General features: G+C 26.0%; 1 protein-coding gene and 1 long non-coding RNA gene across 5 annotated transcripts in view; one reads left to right on the top strand and one right to left on the bottom strand.

Moving 5' to 3' along the window:
- Positions 1-17,614, bottom strand: part of LOC127283559 (uncharacterized) — a 135,417-nt gene that overhangs the window by 17,810 nt on the left and 99,993 nt on the right. For 3 of the 4 annotated variants that reach the window (XM_051308516.1, XM_051308515.1, XM_051308518.1), the window contains exons 3-5: positions 7,173-7,509; positions 5,276-7,066; positions 2,282-2,485 (exon numbers count right to left, since the gene is read on the bottom strand). In XM_051308516.1, the coding sequence (XP_051164473.1) occupies positions 2,282-2,485; positions 5,276-7,066; positions 7,173-7,509 (2,332 nt within the window). The remainder of the gene's footprint in view (positions 1-2,281; positions 2,486-5,275; positions 7,067-7,172; positions 7,510-17,614) is intronic. The other variant, XM_051308517.1, reaches the window with a different exon arrangement.
- The window catches only part of LOC127283616 (uncharacterized), a 98,635-nt gene that overhangs the window by 76,754 nt on the left and 4,267 nt on the right, over positions 1-17,614 (top strand). The gene's annotated exons all lie outside the window — the stretch shown is intronic.

The raw sequence follows: 17,614 nt of genomic DNA, 5'->3' as shown, positions 1-17,614 counted from the left end.
TAAATTAAAGAAAAATGTTCATAGCTTCAGTGTTTATATCGCTGGCAAAAAAAAATTAAATATAAAATCGCATCTTGAATTGGATATATATTATATAATTCAAGATTTAGTTAGTGTTAAAACGAAAGATTGGCAGACATTGCTATCTAAAATCTATAGACATAAATCCAAAGGAGAACACGGTGCAAATATGCATTCAATGCATGCGGCGTTAGTTGCATATATATTCAGCATGAGTTCTTTGTAATTGAACTGCCAACTCTTAACACCAAAGAAATGTTTTTTTTTTTTTTCATGCCGTTTTAATAAAATCAATAACGTTGAAAAAAAAGTCGTCATAAAAAAATAACAATGTCAACCATATCATGCAAAAAAAAAAAAAAAAAAAATTTTATCAAACTAATTTTTTTTTTTTTTTAAATAAAAAAAGGAGAGTGCAAAAAAATATTATTCGTAAATAAAATAAAAAGTAGGGAAAATAAGTAAAATTATAATTAAATTTGTATAGTTATTAATTTTTAAATGTAGCTAAAAATAATAAAATTACAGGAAAAAAAGAAAAAATTAAAAAATCCAAAAAAAAATTTGCAAAAATTGTAAATAAAATAAAAATTTATCAAAGCATTTTGGATGCAAAAATTAAGTGTCACGTGACATTAAGAAAAACAAGGTTTTCTTTGATTCAGACGAAGAAAACTTTTATTTCAAAACATAGCACTTTAAGAATATATATATAGATACAAATAATTTTTTTTTTTAAATGATATTTACAAATTGTCGCTGGTTATATCACGCTGTCCCTTTATTATTATTATCATGTTTTTTTTTTGTTCGTTTCTATAACAGCTAATTGTCGCCTTTTTTTTTTTTATTATTTATAAGCTTTTTCGAAAAACTATCCAGCCATTCTCAAACTTTACTATATATATATATGTGAAATCATTAATATCACATATAAATTATTCGATTTTCTATGTCATTTGACTAAATTTTGAAATTATACTGTCTAAATGAATGTGTAAAAAAAAATATCACAGGATGCACGAAAATCTATATAATAGTATCAAGATTCGTTAATCATGAACTAATAATTGAGACTGTAAGTTATAACACATGTTTAATATATATGTATGTATATATATCAGTATATAAAATGGCTGCTATATTATTATATAATATATCATCTAGTTCCTATATATATATATGCAAAGATTGTAAATTGGTAGTAATCAGCGAGAAAATTATAGAGTAAATAATTATAATTGCAAACAGACTTATAGCCATAACAAGAAGCTTTAAATTTATGCAGGAAAAGAAATTTTTTTTTTTTTTTCTATATATTTTCTTTAATTCTAAAATTTTCTTAATTATCTCTATATTTTTATATCAATTTTTTTTTATCTCATTTATCAATTTTAATTTTTTTTTCTTTTATCCTTATTTTTATTTTTTATTTTTAACTACAATTTTATTTTTATTTTCATCTTATAATTAAAATATTCATAATGAACAAGAAATTTTATTTGATTTAAATAATCTTGACTATTATCAAATAAATATTTGTTTGAACCAAATAATTTTTATTTGAATTAAATAAATTATATTTGTACCAATAATTTCTGTATTTGAAACAAATTCACTCAAATAATAATTATTTAATATAAATAAATATTTATTTGATAATAGTCAAGTAACCGATTATTTGAGAATCAAATAAATTCTTTTTTTTTTAGTGTAATTATCGCAAACAACATACCCAGAGAAAAGATATATATTTGTCTTAGAGCCAAATAAATATTTATATGTTTCAAATAAGTTTTGAGTTAAATAAAAATTTTATTTGCGCTAAATACAATTTTATTTGTGCTGAATAAATTTTTTTTATTTAAAACAAATAAAAATTTATTAGGCTCTGTTTTTTTAAATTTTAATTTTTTATCTAATTTCTTATTTTAATTTTTAATCTCAATTATTAAAATTTAATTTTTCTATTTTTAACTAGTTTTTCTTTTCAATAAAAAGAGAAAGTAAATAATTTTTCTTTTTATGAAATACCTATAGAATTGAGTTATTTTTTAAGTAAAAAAAAAAAATTTCTGTTCCTGCAGAAATTTTGAAATTAACTTAAAAAAAAAAATGATTGACAATCTCTTAAGTTTGGGTATTCGATTTCGACCTGATTTGCAAGCTATAAAAAAGCAGGTGCGAGTATCGTGTGAGTATGGCTGTTACATATACGTGAAATCTAATCATTAGTTACACTGGATGGGCCTGAACTTACCCAAATTCGCGTAAATTGAGTCAGACGTCGAAGGTGAATTGGATGTTGATTGCCAAGTTTTAGGTGGTGGTTTCTCTCCCCTCGGTGGTAATTTTGTGTCAGTTCGGGGGGGAGGTGGTCTAGCCGGCTTATTAGCAGGATCCAGTCTGGACCAATCATCCAGTGACTGATTCCTTGGCGGTGGTGGAGGTTTTCCGGGTCTCACTATAGAATAAATTCAATATTTTTTTTTTATAAAATATTACTGATTATAATATAATTAATATCATCTGTGTAGGGATTACGAATAGCAGACGGTTCAACCACTTGACATAATCTCAAACTAAAAATTCGTTTTATCACCAAATAAAACTAATTAAAATTAATTTTACCTAAATTTTGACCTAAAATTTCTTGGAACAATAATAATTACTTAACATTTTGTTTTTTTTGTTTTGTTTAAAGTTAAATTGTAATTTTTATCCAATTTTTACAAAAAAAAGCTCTATTTCATTTTTTCCCATTGAGGCTCTATGTAAAAATTGCTTCGACTTTGACCTGCCCTTAAATTTTAGGACGCATGATTATGTTCTAAAAATCATTAGATAGAATTTTTATTTTATGGAATTTCATTTGTCATAATTATTTTTGAGCAGAATTTTTATTTGTTTGAATTCGTATTTTGCAGAATTTTCATTAAAACGATTTTCTATATTACAGAATTTTTATATAATCCAAAATTCACTTCACAGAATTTTTATTTGTTCTAATTTTTATTTAGCAGAATTTTTGTTTGTTCGAATTTTCATTTAACATAAAAGGCATTTTAAAGAATTTTTATTGGGTAAAATTTCATTGCATAGAATTTTCTTTCAGATGAATTTTCATTTGTTCGAATTATTATTTGATATAATAATTCGAACAAATGAAATTTATCTAAAAGAAAATTCTATGCAATTAAATTCTAGCCAATAAAAATTCTTTAAAATGTCCTATTATGTTAAATGAAAATTCGACCAAACAAAAAATCCTGCTAAATAAAAATTCGAACAAATAAAAATTCTGTAAAGTGAATTTTCGATTATATATAAATTCTGTAATATAGAAAATCGGTTTGATGAAATTTCTGCAAAATACTAATTCGAACAAATAAAAATTCGGCCCAAAATTAGTTATGACAAATGAAATTCCATAAAATAAAAATTCGAATTAATGATTTTTAAAACATAATCATGCGTCCCAATTTAACTGATAAAAATTTTCAAGATTTCAATTCAGTTTCAGAACAAATTTTCAAAAATAATTTAAAGTTATATTTAAAAAAAAAATTTTAATCTAAAATATGCATATTATTTAAATTCAGAATTTCGAAAAATGTTTTAAATAATTAAATTTTCGAAGAATTTCATTAAATTATTTATTGGAAAAAATAATTAATTTTAAATTAAAATTTGTGAAATAATTGAATTTTAAAAGATTTTTAATTAAAATTTTTAAAATAATTGAATTTTGAAGAGTTTAATTAAAAATTTTTAGTAATAATTAAATTTCCGGAGAATTTCAATTGAAACTTTTATAAATTTGAATTAATGAATTTTTTTTTGGACAAATTTCAGACAATAATTGAATTTTAGAGAATTTTAAACTAAAATATGTTTTAAAAAATTAAATTTTCGATTTTTGAAATTTTCAATTAAAATGTTAATAAACTTGAATTATTGAATTTTTTTAAAAAAAATTATATAAACAAATATTTAATTTTAAAGAATTAATAATTAAAAAATGTTTTATGTAATTGAATTTTTAAACTAAATTTTATTAAAGTTATTAGAAATAATTAATTGAAAAAGAAATGGAAGTTATAAATTTTAGAAATAATTGAGTTTTGAAAGAGCAATACTTATCTAAAAATTTTAAAACTAATTGAATTTCAGGAGATTTTGTATTAAAATTTTCGTAAATTAGAATTTTTGTAGATATTTTATAAGTTTTAAACAATAATTAAACTTTGGAGAATTTTGAATTGTGAAATGTTTTAAATAATTAAATTTTCGAAAATCTTGATTAAAATTAAATTATTCAAGAAAGAATTTTAAATACAAAATTTAGAAATAATTGTGTATTTCAGAAGCGTTGGGGTAAAAAATTATAGAAATAATAATTGAATTTCAGGAGATTATTAATTGATAAACTTTCATTTTGAATTTGGTGAAATTTTTTTAAAAAACTTTTAGACAATAAATGAATTCTAGTGAATTTTCAATAATTGAAAACTATTTCAAATCATGTAATTTTCGAAGAATTTGTTTTAAATTATTGAAAATAATTGATTTTTCAAACAATTTAAGTTAATATATTTTTTTAATAATTCAATTTTTTTTTAAAGTCGAAAAAGTCGTGCAATTCAAAGCCTGTTATTGAAAATTTCTTGAAATATTTTTATTAGGGTCAGGGAAAAATTTTTAATTTTGACTGGAAATCAGGGAAAAACAAAATAATATTTTTTTCGCCATTGACATGAAAAAGTGTATTTTTTGTGCCTGTTTTGGGCAGATAAAGTAGCACTTTTTAAGGCAGTTTGAGCCAACTGCCAAAAAAGACTTTTTTAGGCAGTTGTTAATTTTTGCATAATTTTTGTTTTGCTTTTATTTTATTTATCAATTTTTATTATTTTATATACTATTTCATATATATATATATATTTCTTTAAAATTGTTTCACTTTTTCATAACAATGGCGAAAAAAATAGCGTATGTGGCTCGCACGTAGTAATTTTTAGGTTCGGATGATTTCAATACCTAAAACCTAAAAAGTACTACTTTACGTGCTTGCAACATAATATACTATTTGTGTCAACCCTGATCTGCTTTATAAAATTCGATAATTTTTAATTCGGTACCAGAAAAATTCCCTTCAGCTCTAATGTAAAAAATATTCATGCGTCCCTAACTCTTCCCTCTGTGTAATTAAATATTTAGCCTATATTTAGATTATTCTAGAATTGATAAAATTTACCTGTACCATGTAGAATTCCATTAGTAATCGGTGAATTAGATGTCAAAGATGAATTACTTCTTGAATCAGTAACATCCTCGCTGATTCTGCAATTTCCCTCATTCCCAAGAACTTGTACAGCAGCACCATCAAGTTCCAAAGGATGAATAATTTCTAATCTTGGTTTTGGTTGTGGTGTCGATGGAATTTCATCCATTCTCGAGCCATAACCACATGTCATGTCAACATCCTTTCTTGAACCCATTCGAAGAAATTTCTTTAACGAAAATCGAGATCGACTCTTTTTTTTCTCCTCAATTCTCTCAGGATTTGCAAGACTATCCTGTGAGAGGGAAATATTTTTCCTTGGCGCTGGTTCTGGTGCTCGATCTAATGGATCTGGTGTTTCAGAAACAGAAATTGCTTTTCGAAATTTAGGACTACATGATGATGCTCTTTCTCTTTTTTCCATTTCACGAACAACTGGCGAATCTGATTTTAAAACAGTTGTTGGATTACGAGCAAATAGAGAACTTGGCGTATCATCAGTTGGCGTTGACGGTGGTTTTGGTGCCATTCGTCTTTTATTCGATGAACGAATTGCTTCGGAATGTTCATTATTGTCATCATCATCGAGATCTTCTTCATTTTGTATTAGTGATTTGGATAAAAATATTGACGGTGGTTTAGGGCGTGGTGGACAATTTTCCTTGTGTTTTGGATTTTCTTTAGGACTTTTGTTTTGAATTTCTGAACTATTTTGGCACGATTGAACTTGAGGTGGTCTGATGGATTGTGATTTGCTTTCAGCATTTGATAGGATTGATGAATTAAAGTAAGAGTTGCGGGTAATTTGATCCTCTGTGGAATTAGTACGATTTGTGACAGCAAAAGTAGAGAGTGTGGGTTTTGTATTGGAGAAAGTGGGACTTTTTTGAGGTACAGGTTTCTGAGGAACAACTGGTCGAATTTTTGATTCACCGTGTAAAAATGAAGATCTTGGTTCAGCAATTGTGAGTATTGAGGATTCGTTTTGAAGATTACATTTTAGTTTTGTCTCAAGAGGTGGAGGATTTTTTGGTAATGCTGGTGGTTCCAGTATATCCTCATCGGCTTTACCATCAGGTTCACCAGCAGATTCACGACTTTCTTTGATGGTAAATTTTTTTGTTATCGATTCACCCTCAATTTTTCGTTCCTCTAAAAATTCCTCTTTTTTTTCCTCAGCAGCTGGAACGGAAATTTTATTCACATTCTTTCCTTTTAAAATCAAATTTTCCTCAATTTCTTTCTTCAATGGTGTTAATGTTAATTCAATACCCGAATTGTAGACACCATTTTTACGATTCTCGGTATTCATGATATCGGTGCGTTTTGTTATTTTTGTTATTGCATACTCTCCTTTATTGTTTATTGATGATATTCTGGGTTTTTCATTTTCGGATTTTTTGATAGCTGGAGTTCTTGCGATACTTATTTTTTTGTCTTGTTTTTGGACAATTGGAATTGGTGTTTCGAGATTTTCATTTTGAATAACGGATACTAAATTAGCGGATGTTATTAAAGGCATATCGACAATTTTTTCAAGATTTGGAGATTCGGGTTGACGTTTCTCGGAATTTTCATTTTCAACTAATTTCTTAATACTTTTGACAATGACTTCAGTCTTTTCATTTTTGGCGATGATATCGAGTGTTTTGGGTCTTGAGTATTCGTTATTTATTTTCTTATTGTCGCTTGGCCTTTTTGCTGTTGGTAGACTGTCATCGCCTCCAAATGGCGTCACCGATACCAAAAGTGTTTTCTTTTTGCCTTTAAAATAAAAATTAGAGATGGAAAAAAAATTGTAATGAAACATAGTAAAAGTAAAATCAATGAAATAAAATTGGAAAAAAATAGATGAATATTGGAAAATTACCATCGGCATCTTTTTGAACTTTTCCGAGCATTAAGGATGCAAATGTCTTGGGAGCCTTGACATCGGGTGTTACAGATTCCGTTAGATTTGCAGTGACAGTATTGAAATTAGTATTGGCACGGGTCAAATTACCGAGGGCACGTTCTTCCTCGCTATCGGGAAGGTTATCTTCATAAGTGGAGGATTCATTACTGTCGAGATCTTGATTATCATCGTCATCGAGATCGGAGAAATCATCACCTCCATATCCAATGACTTCGACAAGTGATTCCTGAAATCCAACGTTCCGCTTCTTCAGCTTCACCTGACAGTGTTGTTCTTTAATCCTTAGAATGCCCTGGAATCAAAGGGGTTACCGAACTTGATGTCGTGACGTACTTAGGCAAAGAAATGGCATTAAAAGTAAGTAAGTCGTGCTACAGTGTAAAATAGACACCTAGTCACTCTCTCACGATGATAACGGTGAAATTGTTTTAAGAATAGAGTATATTGTATTTTATTTATATATATATATATAGTTTACTGATGTCTGTCGATCCCGAGGTTATGACTTTTGGAAAAATATTCCCAATCTCGTTAGCAATACTAAGAATTACCTTTTCCCAACACGTTACTTTCATTCAAAGGTGAAAAAAAAAAAATGAAACTGTATTGAGAATATTGTTATGGGATTTCGTTTCTATTTTCTGCAATTTATTTTACGAGCGATAATTTTATTATTATTATATTGTAAAGGAAGTTTGAAAATTGACTTGTAAATTATGACTTCTAAATATGAAGAAGCACACTGGATGTTAATAGAATTTTGTGTCATAAAGTTCTATTTTCACTGTAATGAATTTATCAAAATAAAATTGTTCTAACGGTTAATCTTTAAGACTTTAACTATATATAGCAGAGAGTAGGAAAAAAAAATCTAATCACTGTTGATTTATTATAAGAATCAGTTGCTTTTAATTAAAATGAGTGTATAAATGATGCTCGAGTTAACAGCAGGTGAATATTAAGATCCAGATAGCCGTTCAGAAATGTTAAAAGTGAAATTGATATAAAAACAAATCTGTATGATAAAATCTCACAAATTAACATTAATTCTTTTCGAGATTCTTTTCTACTCTATAATGTATAATCTTTTTATTCATCCTTTGATCTAATTAATAATTAGAAATTATATAATTACTATATTTTATAAGTATTCGTTGTTGTTGTTTTTTACGAAATGGAAATTTGGAATTTCTTTAAATATTAAAAGAAAAATTATAAAAATATTTTCTTTATTATATATATATATATATATATATATATATATATATATATATATATATATATTTATTCAAATAAAAATTTCACTGAAATCTAATTAAAAATGTTTCGAGGACAAATCATAACAAAGAAGGAGATATATTTTCCCGCGGGAAATTGTCGGAAAAGTATAATATGACAATCTGGGACAAGATGTAGATAAAACGTTAGGAAAGTGTTTGTTCGTGAATAAAACTATAATATTTTTTTGCAATATGAAGAAACTAATTTTTTCGTATAATTATATTATTATTATTATATCAAATCTTCATTGATGTTTTTTGATATACCGTTCCGGTCCTAAAAAATTACCAAAATTTTAAAGAAATTATAAATTATTATTATTATTATTATTGTTATTATTTTACAATAATAATTATAAATAATAATTGTAATATAATATCAAATACAATAATTAAATAAATAATATTGGAGATTATTTTCAGTAGATTATTTCAACACCAAAAAGAAAAATCTGTAAATTTTGTAACAATTCTTTTGGTGGGATGTATAATTTAATTTAAATATTTTATATGCAAATTTATTCTAACATTTGACGCAAAAAAAAAAAGTGCATGTGACTTGAAACTTGAAGATTGATCTACTTTGCAGGTAAATATTGTATTTTATACGTTTCTATATTTTAATATTCCATATTGAAACACTTTCTAGAAAGTTTAATTGACAGTAAGAAATTAGGAAAATATAATCCAACTCATGTGCAGATTTTCCGGTTTTTGTTTTCTTTTTTAATTTATTATTATAGATATTTAAGATTATTTAGTAATATTTATTCTTTTGACTATATACTTTCTCGTAATTATTGAACATTGTATTTTATAACTATTTCCTCTGTTTTTCTCGGTTAATTATAAAATAATTATTAAAATAAAAAGAAATGTAAAATTGTAAAATACAAATTTAAGTGTGAATATAATTTCAAAATTAATTAATAATTTTGAAAGAAAGATTTCCCGGAAAGTGCCCCCTGGAGGTTCTATCAGAATTCCGCCGGAACTTCCAACGTAATTCCGTCGGAATTCCATTGGAGTTCCAAAGAATTTCCGATGGGATTCCGACGGAATTCCGATTAATTTTTTTCAAAATTTTTAGAGTCCTAATTCCGTCGGAACTCCGTCGGAATCCCATAGGAAATTCTTTGGAACTCCGACGGAATTACGTTGGAAGTTCCGGCGGAATTCTGATAGAACCTCCAGGGGACACTTTCCGGGGAATCTTTCCAAGTGGGGTCCGGAGCATAAAAATCACCCTGTATATATTTTTTTGGTAAATAAAAAAATTTGTATTTTCAATTTACAGAATTTAGTGAAATGAAAAAAAAAGAAAATATTTCTTAACACCTGCACGATTTTATCATGTGTAGATGTTGTGGCAGATATACTAGATGGTTTATATTCTTTTGTAATATAAAGTTTGTGCGATTAAAATAAATGATATAAAAATAATTAAATCCCAAGAGGCAAAAGAAATATTGTACACATATATTTTTGCAAAGCAGATTCTCAATGGTTTTTAGGTGTGGCAATGATGGAATTAGATATATTATTATAAGTTGGGAAAAAAAAGAAACGAATAATAATTAATCCCTCTTTATCATCTTTTTCATCTTCTCACGTTATTTTTTCCTAATAATAAATATTTTCTTCTTGATATAGTATACATATATACTCAGATTGAAAGTCATATTTAAAAAAAAAAAAACAGGCGTTTATTAGAAGAAATATCCTTTCTTTTACACTTGAGGGGATTTTGCGCGATTAAAAGGAAACGCGGTGCGCGATTTTATTATCCTGCTCAAGATCTAAAATCGTGATCGTGACCATTTATATAATATGGTATATTTATATTGGCATAAATTTTACAAGTTTTCTTGACTATTGTGCATTGTCTATATCAGGTGGTATGTCAATTTTCGTTGACCTTCAATTTTTAGAGAAAATATAAAAATAAAAAAATAAATATAAAAACAATTTAATATAATTTTAATATATATATAAAAAAAATAATTTTTAGGCAAAAAATTATAGAATTTTTATTTTAAAAAATTATTTCTTAAAAAATCGTTTATCATAAACGTTGCGTACTTCAGCTTCGTGATTTTTTACCATTTTCCGCGTAGCCATTGTAGATGACAGTATAATTAAGCATGCCGTATTCAAATTATCCGCAGAAATAAAAATCACACCCGACCTTTCTCTCGTCGGGTTAAAATTAAATTTACAGTTACTTGAGGAATTTTTGCTTATTATAATTTATTTTTCTTATTAGTGTTAGATAATATCGGAAGATGAAAAATCAAAATTAAACCAGAACACATTTTATGAATTGAATATTTCTTTTCTTTTCAAAAATATATATATTTTCTAAGAAGTTAAAATCTCTGTCACTTAAAATTCAAATTGTAAATTTATCGCTTTGTTCTATATTTTAGAAGCACGTCTTAATCTCTTTTGAATTACGTGGGAGTAACATTGCGGAATATTATCAGCAAAATGCATGTCTCAGGATGTAAAGATTAAGGAAACATATATGATTTAAATACTTTATCTCTAAAGAAGTATAATTTAGAAAATATTTATTCAAGAAAATGAAAAAAAAAACCATTATGGTAGTTAAAATTTTTCTAAATTCCAATCATTAACCGTTCATCATTCGATTTACCGGATTTTTTTATATCTATATAGATAATGAAATTTACACACAGTGCAATAAATAAGAATCATTTCTTATTGCACTATAACTTCATATAATTTATTACATCATTATAGTTTTGATAGGATATAAGAGGCAAGATAAATATTTTCTGATATCGGACTTGTGAATTATATTTTCTTTCATATATTTTTATTTTTTTTTTTTCAATGAAAAGGGGAAAAAATGAATGAAACACTGTGTAAGTTAGTTTTATTGCAATTTAAGTAGTTTCCCGACATCTTCATCCGATTTTTTCTATCTTTGAAGCTAGCGAGAGTATAATTATATATATATATATATATATATATATATTTTTTTTTTCAGAAAAAAGCCTCGATAAAAATACTTTAAGTGTAGTAATTTGTGGATTACTCAATGAATTGTCTTTAACTTAATCATCCTTGTTCTAAAGTGACTATTTCAAAACGATTATGTCGATTCCAGATGTAATTGACAGGATGTAATGATTCTGTGTAGAAAAAAAATCCACGACTTCCGTTATCGATAAAATTGATGTTTCCGTAAAAGCTTTAGATCTAATTGCATGGCAACTGCGATCAATTATTTCCGATTTCGATATAGTTTTAACTTATGTAATTGAAAGTAGCTCAACTATAGATATATTCTAAAAAAAAAACCGCGAGAAAATCTAAATACCGTGAACCGGGGTTATTCGGGTACACCAGAGGTTATTATGGTATTCTTATTCTTAATTTGTATAAGTAAAATTTTCATTTCGAAATTTTAAAATTTGACACAGTTGTAATTATATTGTGTGACAATTTGACAATAAAGTAACTAACAAATTAGTAAATTTGGTTTTAGAAATCAAAAAAAAATTTATAAGGACGATAAAATTTTGATGGAAATTGGAAAGTTTTGTGCGAAAATCTACAGCAATCATCAAATTCACGAAAGTTAGTGTCAATAATATTTAAAATAAATGTTAAAAATTTAGTTATGACAATATAAACACGATGGGCTAACTTTTTAATAAGTATTTTAGAAGGAAAGTGTCTAACACTGAAAATGCAGAATTTGCAGATGCTATTCTGGTACAACCGGTACAAAACATTAAAAATAATTATTATACGAAAATTAATTTTCTAATAAGTAAAAAAAAAACTCCTGTACTTCGATTATACACTTAAATGACTTATTTTTCTGTCTGAAAATTGAAAATAATTATAATTTTACAAAACGTACAACATAATCTCAAAAAGTGACATTTAAAAACTGTTTGATTTAAAATATCTTTAAAAAACAATTATGGACCTTATTAAGTTATTTAGTTACAATTAGCCTACAAAATGTGTTAATTTAAAATTTTTAGAAAACAATTATTCCTAACCTAAAAAAATTCAATAATTGTAATGAAATTTTTATAATAATAATAATGACTTTTCAGTGACTTTTTAAAAATTATTTACAGAATATGTACACTGAAAAAAATGTTGCCGAGAAATTCAACTACCATTGGGTAGTTGACTAGAAAGTAGTTAAAATAACTACTTTTTTAGTTAATCTAATCATGTTCATGTAGTTAATGTAACTATTTTTAAGAAGTTAATAAGTAATAGTTGATATTACGTAAATATGTATAGTTAAAGTACAACTGCAGGTCGGTAGTAAAATTAATTTTCTTAAGGTAGTAAAAACAAGTGGAATTGTAGTCAACTCAAAATTTCAAGAGTAGTAAATCCAACTACTATTCACCAGTTATATGAAATATAGTAAAAGGAATTATTTTTTTAAATTAATATAACTGCTTTTTGAGTAGTAAATTTTTTTACTAATTTATATGATTTTATAGGCTTCAATAAAATTTCTTGTTGTAGAATTAACAAGTCGTCTGTAATTAAAACTACTACTTTCAGTAGTAGATTTTTACTATTTTAATTAATTCGATAAACTTAAAGAAGATTTTTGATGTAGAATTTACAAATCGTTTCCAATTAAAACGTAGTAGCTTTTACTACTCAGAGTGGTACAATAGGCTTTAAGAACATTTTTGTTGTAGAATTAACAAATCCTTTGTGATTAAAACTACTACTTTAAGTAGTAATTTTTTACTATTTTAATTAATTCAATAAGCTTGAAAAACGTTTTTGATGTAAAATTTACAAATCGTTTTCAATTAAAATTACTACTTTCAGTAGTAGCTTTTACTACTTAAAGTGGTTCAATAGGCTTTAAAAACATTTATGTCGTAGAATTTAAAAATCCTTTGCAATTAAAACTATCACTTTAAGTAGTAGATTTTACTGCACTATGCAATTAAACAACTTATAATATAATTAAAAGATGAAAAATTTACAAGTCAAAACTTAAAAAGGATAGTTATAGCAACTAATAAAATTAGTAAAAATGACTACTTTAAATAATTAAATTACCAATTGGACAAGCAGAAAGTAGTCTTCCAGTAGTTTGCAGACTGTCGTTGCGAGCGTGCGTGGTTAGTCGGTTAAGGTATCGGATTGCGAGCGTTAGGGTCGAGGGTTCAATTCCCGTTGATTAGAAATTTTCTCTGTTAGGTACATAATCGTTAGGGCATAAAATAAGCGTCAGTATAGGAGAGAGGATGAAAAAGTCAATTCTACTGATAATAAACAATTATAAATAAAAAATAATTTTATTTTCCTATTTTAAGTAGTAAAATCTACTACTTAAAGTAGTAGTTTCAATTGCAAAAGATTTATTAATTCTACACTGAGAGACCTTTTGGTCCGTAGCAGACTTTCGACAGACGGCTGCGGAGCATTCTAGTGGTCAGCTATGAAACTACGTTTTTGGTCTGCAGCCGTACAATTTTTGGAGCGTAGCTGTCCAAAAAATTGACGGCCGAAAGGTTCATTTTCATTTTTGGTCAGTCACGATACAAAATTTAGAATGCAGCGCACCAAAACCTACAGTGGCGCTGCAGTCACACACGTAGTTCTAATGCGGTGCAAAAGGTCTCTCAGTGTACAAAAAAATGTTCTTAAAGCCTATTAAACCACTTTCAGTAGTAAAGTTTACTACTTAAAGTAGTAGTTTCAATTGCAAAATATTTATTAAATGTACCAAAAAAATGTTCTTAAAGCCTATTGAACCACTTTAAGTAGTAAAATCTACTACTTACATCTTGAGTTGTTTTAATATTTTTAAATTGAGTTAATACAATCACAAAATGTCATTCTACCAATTACATTTTTCATTGGTTTAACTATTTTTATATAGTTAATAGAACCGTTTAAATTCAGTTGAGGACCTATTATACTACTCAGAGTAGTTAAAAAATAGTAAAACCTACTAGTTTTTTTTCAGTATAGTTAAAAGTTTCCGCTCAGTTTAATTCGTAGAAAAATAATTTAACTTTATTTTATGTAAAAAAACAAATTTTGTACCATAATGGCCCCAACCACGGGGCTATTATGGTACAAACTTTAAATTTACATAACTCAGATTTTAAAAAAAAATTTCTAATAAAACTTAGAGAAAGTCTTCAGAAGGATGTCCGCAACATGACTAAATATAGTTTAAAACATTTTTCTATAATTATTAGAATTTTAGTTAAGCATAGAACAGAAAAATGGCGATTTTTGTATACTATAGTAGCCCAAGAACGGTATGTATATGAGGTAAAATTTCTTAAATGTACCAATTAAAAAAAAAAATTTCTTAGCTTGTATAAAGGTTTGAAAAAAATTTTGACCTATATGTTTTCATAGGGTTTTTCACATTTTTGTTATTGGTACACTTTAGGAATTTCGCCCCATATATATATATATATAATGTTTGTGTATATAATCTGCGCTTCTAAAACTCGCTCGCTACTGAACTTTCTTCTCGCTTCCATCCATGGCAATCTCGCGTCTTTAACTGAACCGATTCCAATGGTGGCATGCAACTCTTTAATCTTCGACTTTGTCAGTAGAACTCTTCCGCATTTATGAGCACGGATAACCCAGTTTCCCCACCATTGGAAACGTTTTACGGTCGTTAACCTTAACGAACGTTTGTCTGTGAGAGTCTATTGCACGTTTATTATAATAAATAATTAAATAAATTTTTACCGTCAACCGGTACAAAAAACAAACATTTTTTTGTTCTATTAACAAAAATTCTAAACTTAATAGAAAAATGTTGTGGGCACCCTTCTGAAGACTTTCTCTGAGTTTTATTAGAAAAAAATTTTTTTTTTTAATCTAAGTTATGTAAATTTAAATTTTTTTCCAGAATGACCTCGTAGTTGGGGCTATTATAATATAAAATTTGTTTTTGATGATTGATGTAAAAAATTGTTTATTCATTTTCTGGATTGCAAAATTAAGTGTATTAATTAGTGATTTTATTACGTTTAACTGTAAATTTAAAGATATTAAAAGATTGTTTTTAAAGAAATATATCTGATGCTAATTAAGAGAAACTTCTTATCGGTTAATTGCAATAAAGAAAATATAAGTAAAGCTCTAGTTTCAAATATATAAGCAGGAAATTTTAATCTATTTTTTTCTGTTTGCTATTATTTTTATGTTATTATAAAATACCCCTACCAAAAATTGCTATTAGTTGACTACTGGTACCATCAAAATTTTATCTAAATTTTGAGGTTATGTTCGTTTTTTGGTTAGGCGAATTTGAAGTTATGTTTGTCGCACATAGCCTCAAACCCAACGGTCCCATGAACTATGTCCTTGAATTTTGAGGTTATGTTTGAACTAAGGCCTTGAATCCTTGAAACCTATGCCCCAGAATTTTTAGGTTATGTTTTATCTCTGACCTTGAATCCTAGAAACTATGCCCTTGAATTTTAAGGTTTTTTTGATCATGTAATAAAGTAGGACCTTGAATTTTGAGGTTATGTTTGTTTTAATACTATAGATATATGGGTCGTTACATGTCAATTCGCCTGTGAGTTTGAGGTTAAAATCAGAACTAAAATACTAATATAGGTATACGTATGGAATAACCCATTCCTAACCTAACCTAACCTTGTCAAAAACATGAGTTGGGTACACTCAACATGTAATGATGCATAATGGAGACAGCGGCGAAATCTTTTTATATGATAAAGAGAGATATAATATTATATAAAATTTTATAACTTATTTTTCTTATAATAATTTTATTATTGATTGTCGTACCTATATTATATTTCTTAATCTTAGTTTTTGAATATTCGATTAATATATTTTATAATGTAAAAGCAATTAAATAAAAAAAAGAAAATTTGGTAATACCATAATTTATAAATAAAATGAGAGTATATATCTATATCAATAAAATTATAAGAAATAAATGCACGTGTTTTTTTTTATAATGATCTATTAAGATCTATAATGATCCATAATGATCTTTCTAACGACCTTTAAATCATTTCTTTAATATTGTAAATTAACAAAATCTTAATCTTCAAAGTTTGACTCGTATAATATACATAACAAATGATTGAAGACTTCAATAATGTAAACATATTTACTACCTGTTTTAATAATCATCGTATTTATAAATAACTAATTTTGCAATAAACTTCTTGTATAACGTTTATAATGTCAATCACTCTCTTTGAAGCATGTGATAATCGATGATCAAGCTATAACTCTTAATAATACATGAACTATATCTTTTATAAATTATGACCATACGAACAAGCTTCATATATATGTTGTATGTACCTAATTTCATTTCTTTTCCTTTCTTTTTTGTGAATAGCACTTAAAGTGAAATATAGTTCAAATAAGAAAATTAAACTCCAATTTAAAGGTATAGGAAATTAGAATATAAACGATCGAAATAATCGTTTAAATGTATCTTTTGTGGTATTATAAAAGGTTTTTTTTTTATTTTGTTCCTCAAAATAAATATATAAATAATAATATTAATTTTATAATTATATTTCTACTTTATTTTTTTATCTCTTTAGTTTAAATGTATATTCTATATCGATTACTGTGAAACGAAAATTTTTTCCGTTATCCACTTAAGGGGATAATCATTAAATGGCTTTCCTAATATAGAATAGTTATTATACCCTTGAATCATAATTAAAATTGAAAAAATAAAAAATGCCGGAACGATTAGTGATCTAAAGTAGAATTAAAACAAAAGAAAAAATTTAAAGTGAGAAGAAAATAACTTTTTTTTTTGAGAATTCATTTCTTATGTATCGGAAATTTTGCTTTTTACCATATTTTCTACGATTCAAAACTTCTTTTACAAAATTTAAAAATACTTGACTATTATAATATAAATATTTACTTGAACCAAATAATTTTTATTTGAATTAAATAAATTCTAATTGAACCAATAAAATCTCTACTTGAAAGAAATACCATTTAATTGACTCAAATATAACAATTGTTTCGTTTAAGGAAATATTTATTTGATAATAGTCATGTAATCGATTATTGGAATGAAATAACTTTTTTTTTTCAGTATAGTTA

The sequence above is a fragment of the Leptopilina boulardi genome, unplaced genomic scaffold (genome assembly GCF_019393585.1).
Source record: "Leptopilina boulardi isolate dan_hultmark-lab unplaced genomic scaffold, ZJU_Lbou_2.1 LbouV2_310, whole genome shotgun sequence".
Taxonomy (NCBI): domain Eukaryota; kingdom Metazoa; phylum Arthropoda; class Insecta; order Hymenoptera; family Figitidae; genus Leptopilina; species Leptopilina boulardi.
This window is presented reverse-complemented; position numbering and strand designations above follow the sequence as displayed.